Raw genomic sequence first — 23205 nt, forward strand, 5'->3', positions numbered from 1 at the left:
AACAGAAGCAACGAATAGTGAGAACAACCCACAGACCAGCACCAATGACCTACAACATCATCTTGCTGCAGATGGAGTCACTGTGTATTGTTTAACCATTCAGCGCACTTTACACAAGGAGATGCTGTATGCGTGAGTGATGCAGAGGAAGCCTTTTTATCCGCGCACAGCACAAACAGAGCCGCTTGAGGTATGGTGAAGCACATTTGGACAAGCCAGCTTAATTTTGGAATAAGGTGCTGTGGACTGATGAAACTAAAATTGAGTTATTTGGGCATAACAAGGGGCGTTATGCATGGAGGAAGGAAAGCACAGCATTCCAAGAAAAACACCTGCTAAAATATGGTGGTGGTTCCATCATGCTGTGGGGCTGTGTAGCCAGTGCAAGGACTGGGAATCTTGTCAAAGTTGAGGGATGCATGCATCCACTCAGTATCAGCAGATTTTGGAGCCCAATGTCCAAGAATCAATGACAAAGCTGAAGCTGCACCGTGGCTGGATCTTTCAACAAGACAACGACCCTAAACACTGCTCAAAATCCACTAAGGCATTCATGCAGAGGAACAAGTACAACGTTCTGTAAGTGTAACTGTGAGTTAAAGAGAGCTGTCCATGCTCGGAAGCTATCAAACCTGAATGAACTAGAGATGTTTTGTAAAGAGGAATGGTCCAAAATACCTTCAACCAGAATCCAGACTCTCATTGGAACATACAGGAAGCATTTAGAGGCTGTCATTTCTACAAAAGGAGAATCTACTAAATATTGATTTAAGTTTTTTTTGTGGTGCCCAAATTTATGCACATGCCTAATTTTGTTTAAACAATTATTGCATGCTTTTTGTAAATCCAATAAACGTCATTTCAAGTCTTAAATATCACTCTGTGTGTCTCCTATATGATATATTTAACTGACATTTTTTATCGTAACAACCAACGATTTATACAGGAAAATCATGACGATTAACAAGGTTGCCCAAACTTTCCCATCCCACTGTATTGTAGACTAGTATCTAGGCTGTTCAGATGAAATAGTTTGTTGCCTGTTTTTCATGACTTTTAATGTACAGGCAGTCCCCTACTTACATGCAGGTTCTGTTCCAGTTAGTTGTTTGTAAGTTGTGTCTTGTGTTTAACATGGTGAAACGTAGATAAATTATTTATTTTTGGATATCTAGTATCAACTATGTTTTTCAATGTGCTTTTAAAGTGTTATAAACTACTTATGACATTTTATACAATACTGTAACATTTAACAACAAAACATATGTAATAAACACTATTGTATATTTTGCACATGAAGACAACTTTGTATCTTTGAAATGTTGTAACTTGAGTCATTTGTAAGTAGGGGGCAATCTGTATATTAATCAGATGCTGAAATGTACATCCTTTAAAACACCCATGGCAAGACAGTGACAATTACTTCAACCCATTATTTTTGGATTCCCAGTGTCATGTCTGTGGGTTGTTACAAAACCTTTTAGGTAAAAAGGTTGTGGAATGTATTACTAAACATGTTAGAAAGTGGTGTATGAATTTCTTCTTGAGATAATACAGTTCTGAGAGATGTCTTTCCCTCCACCCTTCCTATGTTCAATTCATCCTGCCTCAAAGGCTAGTGTTGCCTCCTCCTCCCAAGAGTTACTGACTCCTGAAATTACCATGCAAATTGGGTAGTTAAGTCAGGAGCCAGGAAACATGAATAATGATGGCCAGAAAACACATAATGAATTCCCAATATGGAATAACAGGCATAAACTTTTTTGGCTTCTGCTTAAAGTGGACCAGAGATGAAAATAAAGAATTGATACTTACCCGGGACTTCCTCCAGCCCCACAAGCTCGTCTGAGTCCCACGCCGTCCTCCCACGGTCTGCCGTTCACCCGCGATCAGCCCCGCTAACAGCTCAGTCGCGTCCAGTCTGGGTCTTCTGCGCATGCGCGGGAGGATGCCGTGGGACTCAGGCGAGCTTATGGGGCTGGAGGAAGCCCTGGGTAAGTATCAAATCTTTCGGTATTTTCATCTATGGGTTACTTTAACTCCAGGATTTTATTTATTATACAAGGATTGTCCGTAACGTAACATCCATTTTTAATCAATAAAGGAAACATTTTATTTATTTTATTTTAGGCACACTTGGCCATTTCAATTAATTAATAAAGGAAACATTTTATTTTAGACACACTGGACCATATCCCATTGCTTAACTTGCTAGCGTTAAATAAGTCCGTATAGCACCCAGCAAGGTGTTAAAAAAGCGATCCAGCTAGATCTTTACCAACCAAGCATCTGAGAGCCGCCTTTACTAAGGAGACCCCCAGAGCACCCCTCCTCTGCAGCGCCAAACTCGTCTGTAGTTTAGCCAGGCATACCTGGCCCCGTTCCTGCTCACCCCGCAATGCTGTCGACCATCTGCCGCTCCTTACAGCACTCCTATCGCTCTAATACTGTGAGCCCTGGCAAAACATCTTTAACCTTCCTGGCGGTAAGCCCGAGCTGAGCTCGGGCTATGCCGCGCAGGAAGATATCTCAGCCCCTGGTGGGGAGATTTTACCCATTTAAAGTGCTGTGCGCGCAGCTAGCACTTTGCTAGCCGCACGCACAGCTTGATCACCGCCGCTTTGCGGCGATCGCCCGCACGCAGCAGCGGAAGAGGGCCCCCCGCCAGAGCCCTGCGCTGCCCAGACCAATGAGTTCCAGGCAGCGCTATGGGCTGGATCTGAGGCGGCTGACGTCAGGACGTCCATGACGTCATTCCAATCGTCGCCATGGCGACAGGAGAAGCCAAACAGGGGAACGCGTTATATACGCATACCCCTGTTTGCTATAGATGCCGGCGACGTTCGCACTAGAGGGACACATGCGCCCTCTAGTGGTGTTTCGTGTAGCTACCACTCTGGTAGCTTTACATGAAACAAAACAAAAAAATAGATTTCTGCCCATTTGAAAAAAAAAAAAAACAACCGCCAGGAGGGTTAAAGCTCCCCTCTCCCCGGGAAGAGGGAGGATTTTCATTGGTCTATTAAACTGGCTAAGAAAAACGATCTTCATGGAAAAAAACTCTTCTCACCAAGGCGGGATATATATGGGGGGCTTTGTCAGGAGCTTCAAAGATGCTTTAGCCAGGTTTCAGTGAAGGAGAAGAGGGCAACATCAACGGCGGTCATAGCGGGCTCTGCGGGTGGGACAGAGTGATGAAGAGCCACGGTGGTAGCAGAGCTTGGTATGCTGCAGTGGACGTCGAGTAAGTTCCAGGAAGTCTCAGACATTGGGTGAACTGTAAGTTCAGAAGTATAAGAACAGATCGTAATGTAGCACATGCAATAAGGATATAAATTTGACTTGCCCCTTTCTACCTTTCTAAACAGGAGGTGCCCCCATACACACACACACCTTAATACTTGATGTAAGCAAGCCCAGCCCAAGTCCTGGCTATTAAATGAATACACTTTTATTGCATATCAAGCTGTAGTTGCCTACCTGGTGTTCAGATTTGTAGAATCACTGTGATGCATCAAATAAGAGTGCCCTACAAGTTATATTAATTAAAGTGGTTTTTAAACAACTTGTCCCTAATACATAATTTGCATTGACAAATTGCAAAAAACAGCATTTTCAGCTTTATTTCTTGTTTGTTCATCCATTTTGGATAAAGTTTGAAGTGTTGCCTCCCACCAATGTCAACTATGACTAGCAATTGTTTTGTAGGCAGGAACTGCTGATCTTTTTGTATTTTGAGCTTTGACTATTGTATTTAGAACGACAATTGAGAGTTTAACCACTTGCCGACCGCCCACAGCCGATGGGCGGCGGCAAAGTGGATCCCTAAAGGACTGCAATACGCCCAAGGGCGTTGCGTCCTTTTCACATGCCGGGGGAGCGATCGCGTCATTGATGACGCGCGCTTCCCCCAGCAACTGGCTCCGCCCACCCGCCGCAACATCCCGCCGGCCATACGGAAGCGCCGGCGGGATGTTAACCCCGCGATCGCCGCTACAAAGTGTATAATACACTTTGTAATGTATACAAAGTGTATTATACAAGCTGCCTCCTGCCCTGGTGGTCCCAGTGTCCGAGGGACCACCAGGGCAGGCTGCAGCCACCCTAGTCTGCACCCAAACACACTGATCTGCTCCCCCCCGCCCCCTGATCGCCCACAGCACCCCTCAGACCCGCCCACCCCCCAGACCACTGTATGCACCCAATCACCCCCCTAATAACCCATCAATCACTCCCTGTCACTATCTGTCAACGCTATTTATTTTTTTTAGTCCCTAAACTGCCCACTGCTCCCTCCTGATCACCCCCCCACCCCTCAGATTCTCCCCAGTCCTTCCCCCAAACCCCCCCCCCTGTGTACTGTATGCATCTATCCCCCCTGATCACCTGTCAATCACCCATCAATCACCCCCTGTCACTGCCACCCAACAATCAGCCCCTAACCTGCCCCTTGCGGGCAATCTGATCACCCACCCACACCAATAGATCGCAAGTGCAGTGTTTACATCTGTTCTCTACCCTAAACACCCACTAATTACCCATCAATCACCCCCTATCACCACCTGTCACTGTTACCTATCAGATCAGACCCTAATCTGCCCCTTGAAGGCACCCAATCACCCGCCCACACGCTCAGATTGCCCTCTGACCCCCCCCCCCTTATCAATTCACCAGTGCATTAATTACATCTGTTCTTCCCTGTAATAACCCACTGATCACCTGTCAATCACCTGCCAATCACCTATCACCCATCAATCACCCCCTGTCACTGCCACCCATCAATCAGCCCCTAACCTGCCCCTTGCGGGCAATCTGATCACCCACACCATTAGATCGCCCGCAAACCCGCCGTCAGATTACCTCCCAAATGTATTGTTTACATCTGTTATCTTCTCTAAACACCCACTAATCACCCATCAATCACCCCCTATCACCACCTGTCACTGTTACCTATCAGATCAGGCCCTAATCTGCCCCTTGCAGGCACCCAATCACCCGCCCACACGCTCAGATTGCCCTCTGACCCCCCCCCCCCCCTATCAATTCACCAGTGCATTAATTATATCTGTTCTTCCCTGTAATAACCCACTGATCACCTGTCAATCACCTGCCAATCACTTATCACCCATCAATTACCCCCTGTCACTGCCACCCATCAATCAGCCCCTGTCACTGCCACTCATCAATCACCCCCTGTCACTGCCACCCATCAATCAGTCCCTAACCTGCCCCTTGCAGGCAATCTGATCACCCACCCACACCATCCGATCGCCTGCAGACCAGCAGTCAGATCACCTCCCAAGTGCATTGCATCTGTTCTCTCCTCCAAACACCCACTAATTACCCATCAATCACCCCCTGTCACTGCTACCCATCAGATTAGACCCCCTATCTGCCCCTAGGGCACTCAATCACCCGCCCACACCCTCAGAACGCCCTCAGACCCCAGCCCAGATCACCTCGCCAGTGCATTGCTTGCATCTATTCCCCCCTCTAATCACACCTTGAGACACCCATCAGTCACCTCCTGTCACCCCCTAGAACACCTACCCATCAGATCAGGCCCTAATTTGCCCCGTGTGGGCTCCTGATCACTCGGTCAAACCCTCAGATCCCCCTCAGACCCCCTTCCGATCACCTCCCCAGTGCATTGAGTACATCTATTTTCCCCTCTAACCACCCCCTGAGACACCCATCAATCACCTCCTGTCACCCCCCCTAGCACTCCTATCCATCAGATCAGGCCCAATACAACCTGTCATCTAAAAGGCCACCCTGCTTATGACCAGTTCAACAAAATTCGCCCCCTCATAGACCACCTGTCATCAAAATTTGCAGATGCTTATACCCCTGAACAGTCATTTTGAGACATTTGGTTTCCAGACTACTCACAGTTTTGGGCCCGTAAAATGCCAGGGCGGTATAGGAACCCCACAAGTGACCCCATTTTAGAAAAAAGACACCCCAAGGTATTCTGTTAGGTGTATGACGAGTTCATAGAAGATTTTATTTTTTGTCAAAAGTTAGCGAAAATTGATTTTTATTGTTTCTTTTTTTCACAAAGTGTCATGTTTCACTAACTTGTGACAAAAAATAAAATCTTCTATGAACTCGCCATACACCTAACGGAATACCTTGGGGTGTCTTCTTTCTAAAATGGGGTCACTTGTGGGGTTCCTATACTGCCCTGGCATTTTAGGGGCCCTAAACCGTGAGGAGTAGTCTAGAAGTCTAGAAAACAGATGCTTTAAAATGCCAGGGCAGTATAGGAACCCCACAAATGACCCCATTCTAGAAAGAAGACACCAAAGGTATTCCGTTAGGAGTATGGTGAGTTCATAGAAGATTTTATTTTTTGTCACAAGTTAGCGGAATATGACACTTTGTGAAGAAAAACAATTAAAATCAATTTCCGCTAACTTGTGACAAAAAATAAAATCTTCTATGAACTCACCATACTCCTAACTGAATAACTTGGGGTGTCTTCTTTCTAAAATGGGGTCATTAGTGGGGTTCCTATACTGCCCTGGCATTTTAGGGGCCCTAAACCGTGAGGAGTAGTCTTGAAACAAAAATGACCTGTGAAATCCTAAAGGTACTCATTGGACTTTGGGCCCCTTAGCGCACTTAGGGTGCAAAAATGTGCCACACATGTGGTATCGCCGTACTCAGGAGAAGTAGTATAATGTGTTTTGGGGTGTATTTTTACACATACCCATGCTGAGTGGGAGAAATATCTCTGTAAATGGACAATTGTGTGTAAAAAAAAATCAAATAATTGTCATTTACAGAGATATTTCTCCCACCCAGCATGGGTATGTGTAAAAATACACCCCAAAACAAATTATACTACTTCTCCTGAGTACGGCAATACCACATGTGTGGCACTTTTTTGCAACCTAACTGCGCTAAGGGGCCCAAAGTCCAATGAGCACCTTTAGGCTTTACAGGGGTGCTTACAATTTAGCACCCCCCAAAATGCAAGGACAGTAAACACACCCCACAAATGACCCCATTTTGGAAAGTAGACCCTTTAAGGTATTCAGAGAGGGGCATAGTGAGTCCGTGGCAGATTTAATTTTTTTTTTGTCGCAAGTTAGAAGAAATGGAAACTTTTTTTTTCTTTTTTTTTTTGTCACAAAGTGTCATTTTCCGCTAACTTGTGACAAAAAATAAAATCTTCTATGAACTCACCATGCCTCTCAGTGAATACTTTGGGATGTCTTCTTTCCAAAATGGGGTCATTTGGGGGGTATTTATACTATCCTGGAATTTTAGCCCCCCATGAAACATGACAGGTGGGCAGAAAAGTCAGAGATGCTTGAAAATGGGAAAATTCACTTTTGGCACCATAGTTTGTAAACGCTATAACTTTTACCCAATCCAATAAATATACACTGAATGTTTTTTTTTTTATCAAAGACATGTAGCAGAATAACTTTCGCGCTCAAATGTATAAGAAATTTTCTTTATTTGAAAAATGTCAGCACAGAAAGTTAAAAAAGTAATTTTTTTGACAAAATTCATGTCTTTTTTGATGAATATAATAAAAAGTAAAACTCGCAGCAGCAATCAAGTAGCACCAAAAGAAAGCTTTAATAGTGACAAGAAAAGGAGGTAAAATTCATTTAGGTGGTAGGTTGTATGACCGAGCAATAAACCGTGAAAGCTGCAGTGGTCTGAATGGAGAAAAAGGCTCTGGTCCTTAAGGGGTAGAAAGACTGTGGTCCTCAAGTGGTTAAACAAGCTTACTGAATATTCAGATTTTTAGCAGCTAATAGCTTTTTAAGGACAATATAATACAAATCTATTTTTCTTATCCAGTCCAGTGACATTTCATGGGGGCATCCTTCAAGAGGTTACAGCAATGCCATTTCCGTTGCTGTTTTAGCCAACTAAATTACACGACACATCTATCTATATATGTTGTATATTTGTAGTGTTCAAGGAAGATCAAAATATTTTGAAATGTTTAATGATAATTTTGTTCTATTGAATTAGCTCCAGGTTATACATTCTTCTGAAAAGTCTGCTGGAAAAGAAAAAAAAGAGAACCTCATGTTTAGCTCAAGGTATTGTACTGGTATTATGTTATGTATTTGGGTGGGCATAATAAAGTAGTGATAAGTATTTCCTTTGCACAACGTGAACACAAGTGATGGACAGAATCAGAATATCCAGCATATCCTTCTGCCAGGGTATGTCTTTGTTTACATGGTAAGTTTCCTAGTGGTAAAATACTGTTTTGTTGCTCCACATTCACTCATGTGAAATATCTGTGCATGGCAGTGAGTCAGCATATGCAAGAGTGATTGCAGCAGGACGTGGTTCAGAGAAGTCAAGAATTCATTGGCCTCGATTCATAAAGCATTACCTCATGCGGTAATGCTGAAAACAGCAGACTTTACCGACCACTTAGCAAAATGTCAATTCATAAAGGCTGTTACCGCATGAAAAGCTGACATTACCGACCAGGGAGATAAATTACCGACTTGGCTGCAGTTACCGACAACACATGTCAGTAAATTGTCAGCAAATGTCAATTCATAAAGCCTTCAACATGCGGTAAGCCTGGCGGTAGTTACCGACACCTCTGGTGAGGTCTTAACAAGTTACCGACAGCTCTGACAGCTCTGATTAATGCAAAGTGCAGAGATCCGAAAGTCTGTTTGATTCATCTGTGGAGAGAGCCAGTGAGCCGTCTGTGTGAATCATTTCAGCAGGCAGGGAAAGACTGTGTGACTCATCTGTCTGAATCATCAGTGGAAAGAGACGGCTGTGTGAGTAATTTTTGCAGGCAGGGAAAGACTGTGTGACTCATCTGTCTGAGTCATCAGTGGGAGAGCCAGAGAGAGCCGTCTGTGTGATTCATTTCTGCAGGGCAAAGAGGGAATCAGGACACTGCTCTACTCTACCGCTCAATGGGCTGCGGTAATTTACCGACCTCCAAGGGCAGCTGGGGAAATCTTTATGAATTAGCACACAGACCGGGAAAATACCGAGTGCGGTATTTTCCCGACAAGATTTTTGTTATCGCACTGCTGTTTATGAATCGAGGCCATTGTGTGCATTGTTCATGGGATGATATATGAGAAGCGCCTGATGAGGCAGCAGTTTCCATAGAAAATAGTGGGGTCAGTTTTGTGCAGTTACTGCGCATTTGTAGCGCGGCCTGCGCTCTTTCCAGCAGCTCAAACTGTTACTTTTGTAATGCCACTTCTTCCATACTACAGCCAAGCCTAAAAGACATACAGCCCAATTCGGAAGCTCATCCAATCAGTGAAGGAGATCCCCGCCTATATGGCCCAACAGGCAGTATGCCAAATGGAAAATGGATGCCTCGCTGGACCCTTACTACAACTATGTGCAAGGATGACCAGGATAATTTTGGTATGTATTATTTTACATCTCTTGGACTGTAGCTGCTTGTAAACATGTACTTCCATTCTAGTTGCTATTGCATGAATCTAAAATTTGTTTCTGTTATCCTTATGTTTCCCAGTTAAAAACGATCAAGATGCATTGAAAGTCTACCTGTCACTGATTTAGAAGAGATCTTAGACAGATAAAGAAACAGGAGTGGATAAGCATATGGGAAGCTTGAAGGCACATCACTTTTCTTGAAGAACTGCAGTTTCTGTTAGAATTCCTTGGAGATGCACTTTTATGTATTGCTCAATCTAAATTGAGGGCTGGTGCACATCAGAGCGGTTGTGGAGCGTTTTTTAAAACGATTGCAGGGGGAAAACCGATTGGCTAATGAAAGTGAATGGGATGGTGCACACCAGAGCGGGTCGTTTTTTCCACAAACGCAAACTCGGGGGCTGCAGCATTTTTTTGATTTCTGACTCAATGTTAAATTATAGAAAAGAGGAAAACCGCTCTGAAAAACGCTAGATCAGAGTGGTTTTCCAGGTGTTTTTGTTACAGAAGCTGTTCAGTCACAGCTTTACTGTAACAATATTTGAAATGTGCTACACAAACACGCTCCAAAAAACACTAGCCATGTTTAGAAAACATGCCTAGAATCGCTCTGAAATCTGCTTCAAAAACCTCTAGCGTTTTGCAGATCTGCTAGAGGCTTTTGGTGTGCACAGGGCCTTAGTTAATGTGTATTGTACTGCTTAGGCTTTTCAGATTTATTTTACAGAACAAGTGGAAATGTGGACTGTGTTGATATTGTTGCATAGTTTTTTCCCCCCAGAATCTGTCACCATGTAAAGAGTATTGTTAGCGATGGCTAGGTTTCCATAGAACACATTCTGATAGAGTTGCATAGGTTTTTCTGAAAGTAAGATTGGGGGGGGGGGGGGGTGAGTCTTATTAGGCCCCGTTCACACTTGCGGTTGTCTGCCAAACGGACCGGATGACCTGACCGGATCCGGATCGGAACCGTACGGTTCTGATCCGGATCCGGTCAGGTTGCATCAGGTGTTCATCAGGATGCGATCCGGATCCGTTTGGCAAAAGTTACGTAAAAAACAAAAAAAATGTTGGGGTCTGGGAGGTCAGCAGAAGGGGGACCTGTGGAATCAGGCCCTCCGCTGTTTAGCACTCACCTCCACCTCCAACATGCTGCCAACATCTCCAGCTCGTGCTGCTCCACTCCAAAATGCTTACCCATGTGTCCCCGATCCAATATCGCCGCAACAATCCTCATAGGAAGTGGGGTAGAACATCCGGATTTTTAGCCAGTGTGTTGTGCGCTATCCGGTTCTCATTGATTTGTATTGGCCGGATGGTGCAGTCCGGCTCCGCCCCGGATACGGCTGCCGGAGGAGCCGGACCCCAAAAATAGCGCATGTTGGAACGGACGCCGGAGTCCGGATCCGGTCCGGCTCCGGTCCGGATGAAACGGACGCATGTGAACGGTGGCATAGACTTACATTGCTATGCCGTGCGTCCGTTCCGCATGCGGTGCGGCTCCGGCACGGCGATTCCGGATAGCCACCGCTAATGTGAACCGGGCCTTATGCTTTCCGTTTTTCATGGACCAAAGCATATTAATCAGAATAATGCATATCCTTCATAATCTTTGGTCTCTCTAAAAATTAGCTCAGCTAGCCTCAGCACGTAGCGCAACTGTTTTGCCATAATGTATTGGCTCGCACATGAGGTAAACTGTGTGCCCATTGACAATATTCATTAAAGGAAGTGTTCTGGCTACTACAGTTGAAATGCATTTAATGCTCATAGAAATTGCATAGGTGTCTGTTGTTTCTAGATGCCGAGTGGAATTGGTTGCTCTTGCCAGATGCTCCACACTTCCTGCAATGTTTTCTGTGCTTTCCTGTAATAAAGCTGTACCCTATGTCTTTTGGCACTTTATCTATGCAACTATGTCATGAATATCTTTGCAGTTCACACAATTCTTGTGTAACTTCCTGTAGAAAACACAATGTTCTGGTTTAAAAAAAAAATACAGTTTTAAAACACAATGGCTTCAATTCACTAAGCTTTATCAAAAACTTTATCGAACGTTTGATAATTTACCTCATGAGTAAAATCTAATTTTGAATTCACTAAGGTGTTTATCGATAAAACATTCGATAAATCTATAACACCTTAGTGAATTCAAAATGAGATTTTACTCATGAGGTAAATGATCAAATGTGCGATAACACTATTTACAATTTTGGCGGTTTTCAGGAGTGAACAGTCAAAAATTTTATTCAATTCATGCTGCACTCTCTGCACATGATATCCCCCCCTCCCACCAGTTATTCCTAGTGCAGCTCAAGGTTACTGCTTTACACTGAGGAATACCACTAAGGAGGTTAACAAAGATTTTCATTACTAGTCACTCCTGGTGCTGAACTTTTAGTTCTAGCCTTTGTACTTTCTTTTGTTCACTGAACTTGGGCAATTACAAATGCAGATAATTGACATTAAATATTAATTTGCTTGATTAAAACAACAAAAAAACACAGATTAATATACACAAATAAAATATATGCTAACAAAAAAATGTATATATACAATCACTGTGATTAAAAATGTGAGTTCACCCAATAATAGACAAAAATAGTTCCCAGAGTACACATAACATGTTTTATGACCTCAGAAGTTCAGGACTCCATAGGTAAGTATGTTAGAGTAAAAAAAAACACTTTTATTGATCCATATTGATACTGAAAAGTTACAAGTGTGAAGTGCAGATAATAAGCAATACTGTCAGTTTTCACAGCAGAAGCACCCGCTTTTTCTGGTGGCTGTTTCTCAAGCTGCTACGCTGTAACGCAGACTACGATGCATCATGATTTTTCCCTGCACTGCAAAGTGCTACAACCAATCACAATTAAGATTGTGGGCTGGCTGGAGGAGGAGGGAGGACACTCCAGTGGATCTGGATAAGAGACTGCACAACTAACATGTAAATGTTGAACCACAGTGCTGCCTACCTGCAATCTAATAGGAAGCGACTGTACACAATACAGTATACTGTCGCAAACCCGAGCCACCTCAAAGTAACTTGCTGCTGCAAGCCATACAGCTTCTCGTTAGACAGATACAATCTCTAACATCTTTAAAGAGGAACTGCATTGAAAATAACATAATGAGAAATTGCTTAGTTTTTTAAAATAATTATTTACAAATGATTGAGTCTGTGTTTACCCATTGTAAAATCTCTCCTCTTCCTAAATTGCGTTCTGTCATTTATCACATGGGGACATCTTTACTGCTGGCAGGTGATGTCTGTGGAAGGAGATGTGTCTTTGTCACAGCGCTTTGAGTCCCCAGGGAGAAAAGCGCTACATAAATATTATTGTTATTGTTGTTCTTTGGCATTTCGAAACAGCCATTATTTCCCACAATGCAACAAGGCTCCCACAGTGTGATGTCAGTACCTACAGTGCTGCCCATAATTATTCATACCCCTTGCAAATTTTGACATAAAATTACTTTTATATAACCAGCAAGTAATTTTTTGATAGTAAATGACATAGGTGTCTCCAAAAAGATATTAAGACGATGTACAAGAAGCATTATTGTGGAAAAAAAAATTCTCGGCTTTGATATACATTTGAGCAAAAAGTGTCTAGCCCAAAATTATTCATACCCTTCACAAACTGTCACAGTCTGTGGGAAAGTTCTATTCCATTACAAATAGCGCACACTTTTTTAAAGCATCCTAATTACGCTGATTAATTGGGAACAGATGTTTTAATCAACTCAACAGGTGAAAAACAACAGTTCTCTGCAGTTGATTTGTGGGCAATCATGGCTAAGACAAAGGAGCTCAGTGAGGGCCTGCTGCTGTGCATTGTGGTTGCTCACAATCAGGAAAAGGGATAAAAGGTAATTTATAATTTTTTTCAAGTTGCAGTGGCTACAGTGCAAAGCATTATTAAGAAATACAAGATCTTCCGCACTGTGGAAAATCTCAGAGGACGTGGTCAGAAGCCAAAACAGACACCTGTGCTGACCAGGAGGATACTGAGAGAGGTAAAAAAGAATCCAAGGATGACCACCAAGGCCATCCTGGTGAATCTGGGCTCTGCTGGTGGCAATGTTTCAAGGCAGACTATCCAACGGACTCTGCACACCACTGAGTTGCACAGATGCAGACCAAGGAGGACGCCACTTCTCCTGATAATGCAATCAAAATCTCGCTTGACCTTTGTAAATGCTATTCTGGACAAAGAAGAAGACTTCTGGTCTTCTGTGTTATGCTCAGATGAAACAAAAATGTAATTGTTTGGTCACTATGATGTTTCCTTCATTTGGCGTAAAAAAGGAGACGCCTTCAACCCAAAGAACACCATCCCCACTGTCAGACATGGTGGTGGGAACCTAATGCTTTGGGGGTGTTTTTCAGCCAATGGACCAGGGAACCTAATCACAATAAACAGCATCATGAAAAAAGAGCAATATATGAGAATTCTCAACAACAACATCAGACAGTCTGCAGAGAAACTTGGCCTTGGGCACCAGTGGACATTTCAGAATGACAATGACCCAACACACACAGCAAATTGGTGAAGAGATGGTTAGCAGACAACAACATTAACGTTTTTGAGTGGCCCAGACAGATTCCTGACTTGAATCCAATTGTGAATCTGTGGAGGGAGCTAAAGATCAGGGTGATGGCAAGGAGACCCTCCAACCTGGAAGATTTGGAGCTCATTGCTAAAGATGAATGGGCAAAAATACCTGTGAAGACATGCACAAAGCTGGTCTGCAATTATAAGAAGCGTTTGATTGCTGTAATAGACAATAAAGGCTTTTCTATTGATTTATTGAGAATAATTATAAAAAAATGATGCATTTATGTAGCTTTTATGTGATACTTGAAATGAGATTATTTCCAAGTAAAGCATTTTTATAATCTGATGTTTATTAAAAGCTATGCTTAAACCTATAAAAAATTGTTTCTTTGTGTTTTGTTTTTGTTTTCTATTTTTGGGTGTAGCAGAGTAAGAATTTTCAGTCAAACACTAGGGGCCTGATTTACAAACACCTCTGTTTTAGATGATGCAAGTAATTCAGCTTGGGCTTGATTTTAAGGTGAATTAAATTGCTAGGTGACAAAAGACTGCAAATCTCCCGTCATATTAATATGATGGGGACGTCTTAACAGTCTCATGCAAGTGACAGCAGTGAGAATTTAGGTTTTTTGTAAAAAAACTAAAATCACCCTGAATTCATTATTATATATAAAAGAGACTCTTGGGGCCTGATTTACTAAATCATCTCCAGGGATGCCCATGCACCTCCAGCGGGGATATCATACGTAATTAAGCAAACCTGAACTCAAATTGTTTAACATTTGCCAGCTATTATGTGATTAGGGTTTGCCGCTCTCACCAGAGTTACATCGCTTTCTACTCAAGAGGTTTATAAAGTACTAAAAGTAGGCCTGCAGCTGCATGTGGCATCCATAGCAAGTCCTTTTTTAAAATAATTCAGAAAAGTCTAAGTTAATTAGAAGAAATGCTATTTAATGTGAGCACCAGCATGAGACTGAATCCACACAATTGTTATTTTACTAACCTCCCAGTAACCAGCACTGTGTCAGAATAACAGAGGTAGAGATTGTCACTGACTTGATGCAAATGTTGTTGCAATTTGCATGCAGATTGAAAATGGCCAAATCCAAATTGCCAACAACTGCATTTGATTAGTTAAATTTCAGTCTGCCTACAAACTACAACATAATTCAGAAAAAAAACTAAAATTCATAGTGAGAATCCTCCTTGAGGAAGATTTTCATTGGTCCTCTAAACTAACCCATGAAAATCCTCCTTAGGGAGGATTCTCATTGGTTAAAAGTCTGGACCAATGGTGAGCCCCAGTGGGAGGCTCAAAGATGCTTTGCTGGGGCTCCCTGAACAGTGTAGCCGAAGAGCCTTCATGAAGGAGGAGAAGGACGGCGTTTGTCCCCACGGCAAAATACGGAACGGCGAGATAGGTGGTCTTAGTGCGGAGCAACGGGTGGTCACCAGTGTGGCGGCTAGCATCGGGGACCAGTGGCCAGAGGACAGTTTACTCAAAATTTAAAGGAGAAAAAATAAATAAAAGAAAGAAATCACAGATAAATTAATTACTAAAAGATCGTAAACTCTATATTGAAGAGAAGACACAGTACATTTAGATTGCACTTTTCTCCTGGCGGACTCACAGGTCCAGAGCTGCAGCCACTAGGGTAGTAGCACTGTTAAGGAGTCGTGTCCAAGGTCTCCACACTGGCTTGCTGAACAGGTAGAGCCGAGATTCGAATCCTGGTCTCCTATGTCAGAGGCATTCATTATTTCATACAGTGGGTGGTGTAATCGTGCAGCTGGTATGTACAGAAGGTGCACAGTTTTGGTTGGGTCCCCTGACCCTATGGGGCCTGTTGCAGTTGCACCTGTTTCCCTGTGCCTCCGGTCTCCTTCATGCCGCACAGGGAAGAATCCGTTACCCCCAGTTCCAGAGGTATCAGCCTGGAAAGGAGGAGTTTCTTCTGGCTGGCTGGCGTAGCTCCTAACCCTGCTGGGACAAATTCGCAACACTTATTGGCTGTTGTCCTCATTGGTCAGTGCTGAAATTTCAGCATGTGGTGCTCCTCTTGTGTCCAGCATTCAAGCGCAATCCACCCAATAGTCATTTGCAATCGACTGGTAGATCGTTTGATGCAAAGGACACACCTGCTCTATACAGTGTTTAGGTTGAAAACCAGACTCAATGGGAATCTCTGTTAACCATTAAACTTAAAAAGTGGCATGTAGCCCCTCCAGCCTTTATTATAACTACTCACCTTGAAGAAGTATTTGTAGACAGCACTCTTGTAGCTTAGCAGTGATGTGCCACGGTATGAGAGTCTGGCAGCACTCCTGACTCAGTAGTCCATACTGAAAGTATGAAGACCGGCACCATGGTACAGGTCTTCATACTTTCACTATGAACTACTCACCTTGAAACATCTAAGCAGAAGAATTCCAATATTAAAGGTCTGAAACTGGATTCTTATGAGTGAAAATTAACTCCCTATTTACAAACTCTACTACTCCCATCTAAGCCAAGCTGACCAAATATCACCCCCCCCCCCCCTTTAAGAATTCACAGAATTTGGCATGATGTGCAATTTTAATGTTATACTTTGTAAAGCAGAGGTTCAATGTAAGCCATTCTCTAGACACAACCCATTCTGTAAGAAAAATATATTTTCTATTTGTGAGGAGGGATAGATACCTGGAATTTTATATACTCAGAGATCTGAGCCAGCTTTCTTCATAAAATGATGCTCTGCTATTCGTTTCCATACAAAAGATCTTCAAACCATGAGCTTTGCAACTCCACTCCAGATTGGGCACATCAATATACTCAAAATATTCTGTTTTTCTATGTTTGGTAGTCTTCCCGATACATAATAACCCACAAAGGCACTTGATTGCATGACTGACATAGGGCAGCATTCATTAAAGGACAACTGTAACCACCCCCCATAAAGAAAAAGTTAGATACTCGCCTAAGAGAAGGGAAGGCTCTGTATCCCTTACAGCATTCCCAGTTCTCTCTGTGTCTCCCTGTTCTACTGCCAGGTTTCCCCTTGTAGCTTTCAACTTTGTTGTTGAAGAAGCCTTTGGGTGTCATCGGTAGGCTACGGAAGTACTTGGGTCTCCCAAGTACTTCCAAAGTCGAGCAGCTGCACAGCGCAAATGGGCACTGCGGAGCTGCTTATCTTCATACAGAGACCCGAGTACTGCTAAGAGACCCGAAGACACAGCCGGTGGCAGATTTGATTGGGGCCAAGCCATGGAACAAGGGGACACCAAGAGGAACGGGAAGGCTCTATGGGATCCAGAGCCTTCCGTCCTCTTAGATGAGTACTTTTTTGTTTTTGTTACAGTTGTCCTTTGAACTATATTGCATAGTTACATAGTTAGTTTGGGTGAAAAAAGACATTTGTCCATCAAGGCCAACCAGAAAAAAAAATACTGGTAAGCATTTGGTACCTTTCTCTCTGGCACCTTCACATATCCTAGTTGATCCAGGGAAAGGCAAAGAAAAAGTTGCAAGCTTGGGCCAATTAAGCTATAAGGGGAAAAATATCCTTACCGGCTCCAGGTGTCAGTCAGTTAAAATCCCTGGATCAACTTTGCTGGGAATTAACTAGTAATTTTAGGCTCGGATGTCCAAACCTCTTTTGAATGCAGATATAGAGTTAGTCATAACTACTTTCTATAGTAAAATGTTTAACATTTTAACCACTTGAGGACCGCAGTGTTAAACCCCCCTAGTGACCAGGCCAGTTTTAGTAAAATAGGCCACTGCAGTTTTAAGGCAAAGTTGCAGGGCCGTACAACACAGCACACAAGTGATTCCCCCCCCCCCCCTTTTCTCTCCACCAACAGAGCAATCAGGCCCTACAGAGAGCTCTGTTGGTGGGGTCTGATCGCCCCCCAGATGTTTTTTTTTTATAAATATTTATTGCTTTATTTTTTATTATAAATATAGTTTTTTTTATTTTCTCCCCTCCCTCTCTCCCTGTAGCTGGCCAATCATGGCGATCGACTGTCACAGGCTTCTGCATATGAGAGCCGATCGCTCTCTAATGTCCCAGGGGGACAGCCGTGTCACACGGCTGTCCCCCAGTACTTTAAAGTCTAAAAACCACTGCGCCTGCGTTGCCGTGTCCTCGCTACCGCTGATGTTACCAGGAGCGTACTGCGCAGGCACAGACCATACTGGGCTTGTGCTACACACTTCTAGTGACGTCAGTGGGAGCGAGGACACGGCAACACAGGCGCAGTGGTTTTCTGACTTTAAAGTCTAACTATTTACTTTAGTTACTACTGCTCACCATTGAATACTGCTGTTTAACTTGTTATCAACCAGTATTCCCAAGTCCTTCTCCAAGTCTGATGTTACCAGCTGTAGGCCTTATATTATTATATGCTGTTTGAAAATGGACAAATCCATGTTCACATTAGCATGTCCAAGGTGCATGACCATACATTTATCTACATTAAATTCCATGTTCCATCTGTCTTCCCATATAGCTATGATGTTGAGATTTTGTTGGAAAATGTCATTATCCTTCTTGTGTTTATAATTTTGCATAATTTTGTATCATCTGCAAAGGGGGCAAAATTACTCTGTATTCCATACGCTATGTTGATAGATAGATTGAAAAGAATTGGACCTAGTACTGACCCTTGCCAGACCCCACTGCTAATTTTAAATTTGACCCATTTACCACCACTCTTTGCCTTCTGTCCATTAACCAGTTTTCTATACACAAACACACGTTTTCTCCTTGTCCCTGTATCCTCAGCTTTTGCACCAGGCTATTGTGGGGAACAGTGTCAAAAGCCTTTGCAAAGTCCAAGTACACTACATCTATAGCTTTCCTAGAGAACTAAATGTGCATTCACCACTTCATAAAAGTTGAACATGTTGGTGAGATAAGACCTGTCTTTAGTAAACCCATGCTGATGAACTGAAATGAAATTATTCTGTGCCATACAATCTTGTATAGCGTCTCATAGAATACCTTCAAACAGTTTACACACAACTGAAGTTAAGTTTACAGATCTTGCAGTTCTGATCTTATTCCCTTCTTAAATAAGGGAAAAACATCAGCTTGATGCCAGTTATAGGAAACTGACCTACTTCAAAGAGAATCATTGAAAATAAGGTAAAGTTGATAACTGAACTCAGCTCCCTCACAGATGGATAAGGCACCATGGCATTCACCTCCGAGTATTAAATGGACCCTGAGTTCAGGCTAAAATTACAATTTGGAATTACCCGGGGCTTCCTCCAACCCCTGTAGCCCGCAAGGTCAGCCAGTGTCCTCCTGGTTCCTCTCCTGGTCCCGCTGGTGGCTCCGTTAATTGACAACTTAAGCCTGAAGTCGCCCGTGTCGCCACTTATTCTTTGCGTCATCACTTGTATGCACAGTTGTATGGCCTTACAGCGAGCCCCTTTAAGCTGCAGTGGCCTAAATCGAAAAAAAAATTGGTCACTAGGGGGGTGTAAGCTTATGGTCCTCAAGTGGTTAAGTATCAGCATTATATCACTGGTAAACAGCAGAAATTGAGATAGGAAGTCAAGGTCCCTGGAGGTGATTTCAGGGAAGGGCCCTGGTAATTTGCTGTGCACAGTAATTAAAATTTTTAAAGATTGATTATTCCAGTAAAAAACATTCCATTGTTATTATTAGTAGTAGTAAGCACTGTTTTAATGATTTCCAGTAATAAATAGTTGATTTTGTTTAGTAAGAGACTCAACTTTGCGTTCAAAAATCAGCTTGTGACTTTTTTGCCCTTCTATGGCAATAACAAAAAATGACAGGAGCTGTCTGAAAGGAGGGGTTTTTAGGCTTGTGTTGATTGAATGCCATTTTAGATGCATTTTCCCCTTAACTGCTATAGTTGAACTGTAATTCTTATATTACATATCCTGTAAGCATAAAGGATAATTTTACCTGTGGAGTAATATGATTTGCAAAGTTTAGATAACCTTACCATAAAATTGGTAAAAAATGTACAAAAATGTTGCACTAGTGTTTCCATTTCTTAGAGTGAACCTGTCAGTCTCCAAAAGTAAATGTCTCCCAGGGATAAACCACCTTAAGTTGCCTCCATTTGGTGTCTGTACCTTTTTATTCATATCTGTAGCTGTACAACATTTTTGCAGTCTCTTGTCTCACCAAACTGTACATATGTATTGAAACTGAAAGTTGATCAAATTCCTTCTGGTCACATCTTCCAGTCTAGAAGGGTGACTCAGTTACCACCAAAGACAGTTCCTGTGGAACATAAAGGATCCATCTGGAAATTTGAAAAAAAAAAAAGTTTTACTGACCTGAGGCTTTTTCCAGCCTCTAGAAGTCTTTCAGGTGCCAAATCGCGGTTCAGCTCTCAGCCAGGCCTCTGGTCACCTCTCCGTGAGATCACGGCCAGGATGGGATTTTCTGCGTGGGCGCACTGCGTGCCTCTCGTGATTGTGCTCCAAATCGATGAGAGCGCAATCCCAAGAGACACGCACGTGCAGAATATCCCAACCGCAGGTCGCGATCTTACCGAAGGGCAACTGGAGGCCTGGCTGACAGGGGAACCACACTGTGGGACCTAAAAGACCTCTAGGGGCTGGAAGAAGCCGCAGATGAGTAAAACCTTTTTTTTATTCCGGGAGGTATCGTTTAACAATTTGGAGCTTACATTTAAGTACATTGATCTGCATTCTTGGGTAACAAAGCTTAGTTGGACAGCTGTGAGGTTCACTATAAGCAGACATTACAAATTTCATAAGCCAAATCTTGCCCGGACATTGCTTACTGATATAAGCAATTAATTACTTAATATTTTTATTTTTTTTGCCTTTTTTTCAGTCTGAAAGGATCTTCTGAAAATAAACAAACTAAATTGGCACAGCATCCATTGAAAGATTTTTGCAAGCGAAGTTCGGTACAGAAGGATGTTAAAGCACGTACTAGTGCTAAATGCAGTAAACCAGGCAGTGGTGCATCAAAAGCAGTAGATAAAAGCAACACCAAAACAAGCTTGCCGTCACAGCAGAGTCTGTCACCAACTAAATTGAATATGTCTGCTTCAGTCTCGGCTAACACATCTCCAAGACCATCACAATCTGCAGACTATTTTCCTTCTGCTTCTAATTCTACAGATGAAGTTCAGGAAGATGGAGAGTGCTCTGAATCTAGTATTTCTACTGACTTAGGTCATGAAAACATCTGCAAGCCATCTGATGTGTGTGCTGTTAAGATTAATGATGAAACCTCAGTAGAAAAAGTTGAAGACACCCTTGGAGAAAATCATGATGTTATTAGCATGGATGAGTGCTGTTCAGAAGCTGGGACATCAGATCCACACAGTGACGACCAGGAGGGTCCTGCTGCTGAAAAAAAACATAATTCTGAGCTTTCCAATGAACAACCAAAGCAAAGTAATAGTACGGGATGGAACAACCAGCCAGTGACACAACAGAACAACTTGTATACACAGTACCCAGGATCTTCCAATCCCTGGCTGCAATCTTTATACTCATGGTATCAACATAATGGGTCTGATAACACACTGTCCCAAGCTTATCAAGGAGCAGTTTACGATGCTCAAAATACCAATCATTATAACCAGTCATCTACATTCTCAGTGCCAAATTCTTATTCTGCAAACCATCCCTATGGTCAGATTTATCCAGCTTATGGTTCCACTGAGCTATATAGATATGGCAATTCAGCCTCTGCATCAAATCAGAATAGTGTGTCAAGTCCATACTCTTACAGTTCTTCAATGATGGCTGGCTGGTTATGGAGTAAGTAAATACAATTTGTAAATATTAGAGATTTAATGCATCAGCTGAAAATTAAAGGGAATCATTTGGTTTATTTAGTTTTAATGAACATGCAAATGTAATCTGTTTAAAGAGAATTGAAAGCCTTATAAATTACCTCTTTTTATTGCCCAGCTATGTTAAGCATTAAAGGGAACCTAAACTGAGAAGGACATGTATATTTCCTTTTAAACTAATACCAGTTGGCCTGACTCTCCTGCTGACCCTGTGTCTCTAATACTTTCAGCCACAATCCCTGAATAAGCATGCAGATCAGGTGCTCTGACTGAAGTCAGACTGGATTAGCTGCATGCTTGTTTCAGGGTTGTGATTCAGCCACTATTGCAGCAAAGAGATCAGCAGGGACTACCAGGCAACTGGTGTTATTTAAAAGGAAACATCCATATCCTTCTCAGTTTAGGTTCCCTTTAAGATCAAAGCTGATTTGCCGCATTCCCATGGCAAAACGAGGTATTTATCCCCCCAAAATCCCCAGGGCAAAATCCTGCGATTGCCTCCTGGTAGAGGCAGAGTTTTGCACAGTAGCTCTTCCTCTGCTCCAGTCAATCTCCGCCTCTCCCCACCCCTCTCAGTTTTCTTTTACTGAGAGGGGTGGGGAGAGGAGGAGATCGGCGGAGATTGACTGGAGGCAGAGTTACAGCGCAAAGCTCTGCCTCCCTCGTGGAATTTTGCCCCGGGATTTTGGGAGGATAAATATCGTTCTGCCGTGGGGATGCGGCGAATCATCTTTGAACTTAATGCTTAACATAACTGAGCAATAAAAAAAGAGGTAATTTATATGGCTTCAGACTCATTTTAATTCTGCAGTTGGTTTACAGGGCAGCTGATGGATGTAGACCTACTATAAGGACTTGCAAATTTCACTTTTATTCAAATGTTAATCATAGAAAACACATTATAAAACCAAAACCACACTATAAATCACAAATCAAAAATAAAACTGCTGACCACCACAACAGATCATAATTTCTCCACAAACACACATCTCCACACACACTTTAAGATCTCATTTAAATCTTGCGGATTATCAGAGCCATCTTCCAGTAATCCAGAGTGTGTTCAGCAACCAATATTGGCGGAGCCAGGTGAATGGAAGAGAGCCATGACCAGGATAAGTAGAAGGTGAGATACCAATCTTAAAGCCCTGACAAAGAGAGGCATTCCCCTCTTGAAACGTGTAGGTACTGACTGGAATTCTGGTTCCTGAAGCCGATACAGAACTCGGCACATTACAAACTGCTCCTGACTACAAGAGCCACTGACCGGGGCTGTTAGTCAGTGGAGCAGGTTCCAAGGCAGACCATCTACTACAACCACTCTCCTCATTTGATAGAGACTGGTAGATAGGCTGCTTTAATAATCCACAAGATTTAAACAAGATCTCGAATTGTACGTGAAGAGGTG

The 23205-nt window shown here is 42.8% G+C and overlaps 1 protein-coding gene across 2 annotated transcripts in view; it reads left to right on the forward strand.

Moving 5' to 3' along the window:
• Positions 1–23205, forward strand: part of TEX15 (testis expressed 15, meiosis and synapsis associated) — a 126496-nt gene that overhangs the window by 102087 nt on the left and 1204 nt on the right. For both annotated transcript variants that reach the window (XM_068233705.1, XM_068233704.1), the window contains 2 exons: positions 8002–8072; positions 20822–21762. In XM_068233705.1, coding sequence (XP_068089806.1) covers positions 8002–8072; positions 20822–21762 — 1012 coding nt within the window. The remainder of the gene's footprint in view (positions 1–8001; positions 8073–20821; positions 21763–23205) is intronic.

The sequence above is a fragment of the Hyperolius riggenbachi genome, chromosome 1 (assembly GCF_040937935.1).
Source record: "Hyperolius riggenbachi isolate aHypRig1 chromosome 1, aHypRig1.pri, whole genome shotgun sequence".
In the NCBI taxonomy this organism is placed as follows: domain Eukaryota; kingdom Metazoa; phylum Chordata; class Amphibia; order Anura; family Hyperoliidae; genus Hyperolius; species Hyperolius riggenbachi.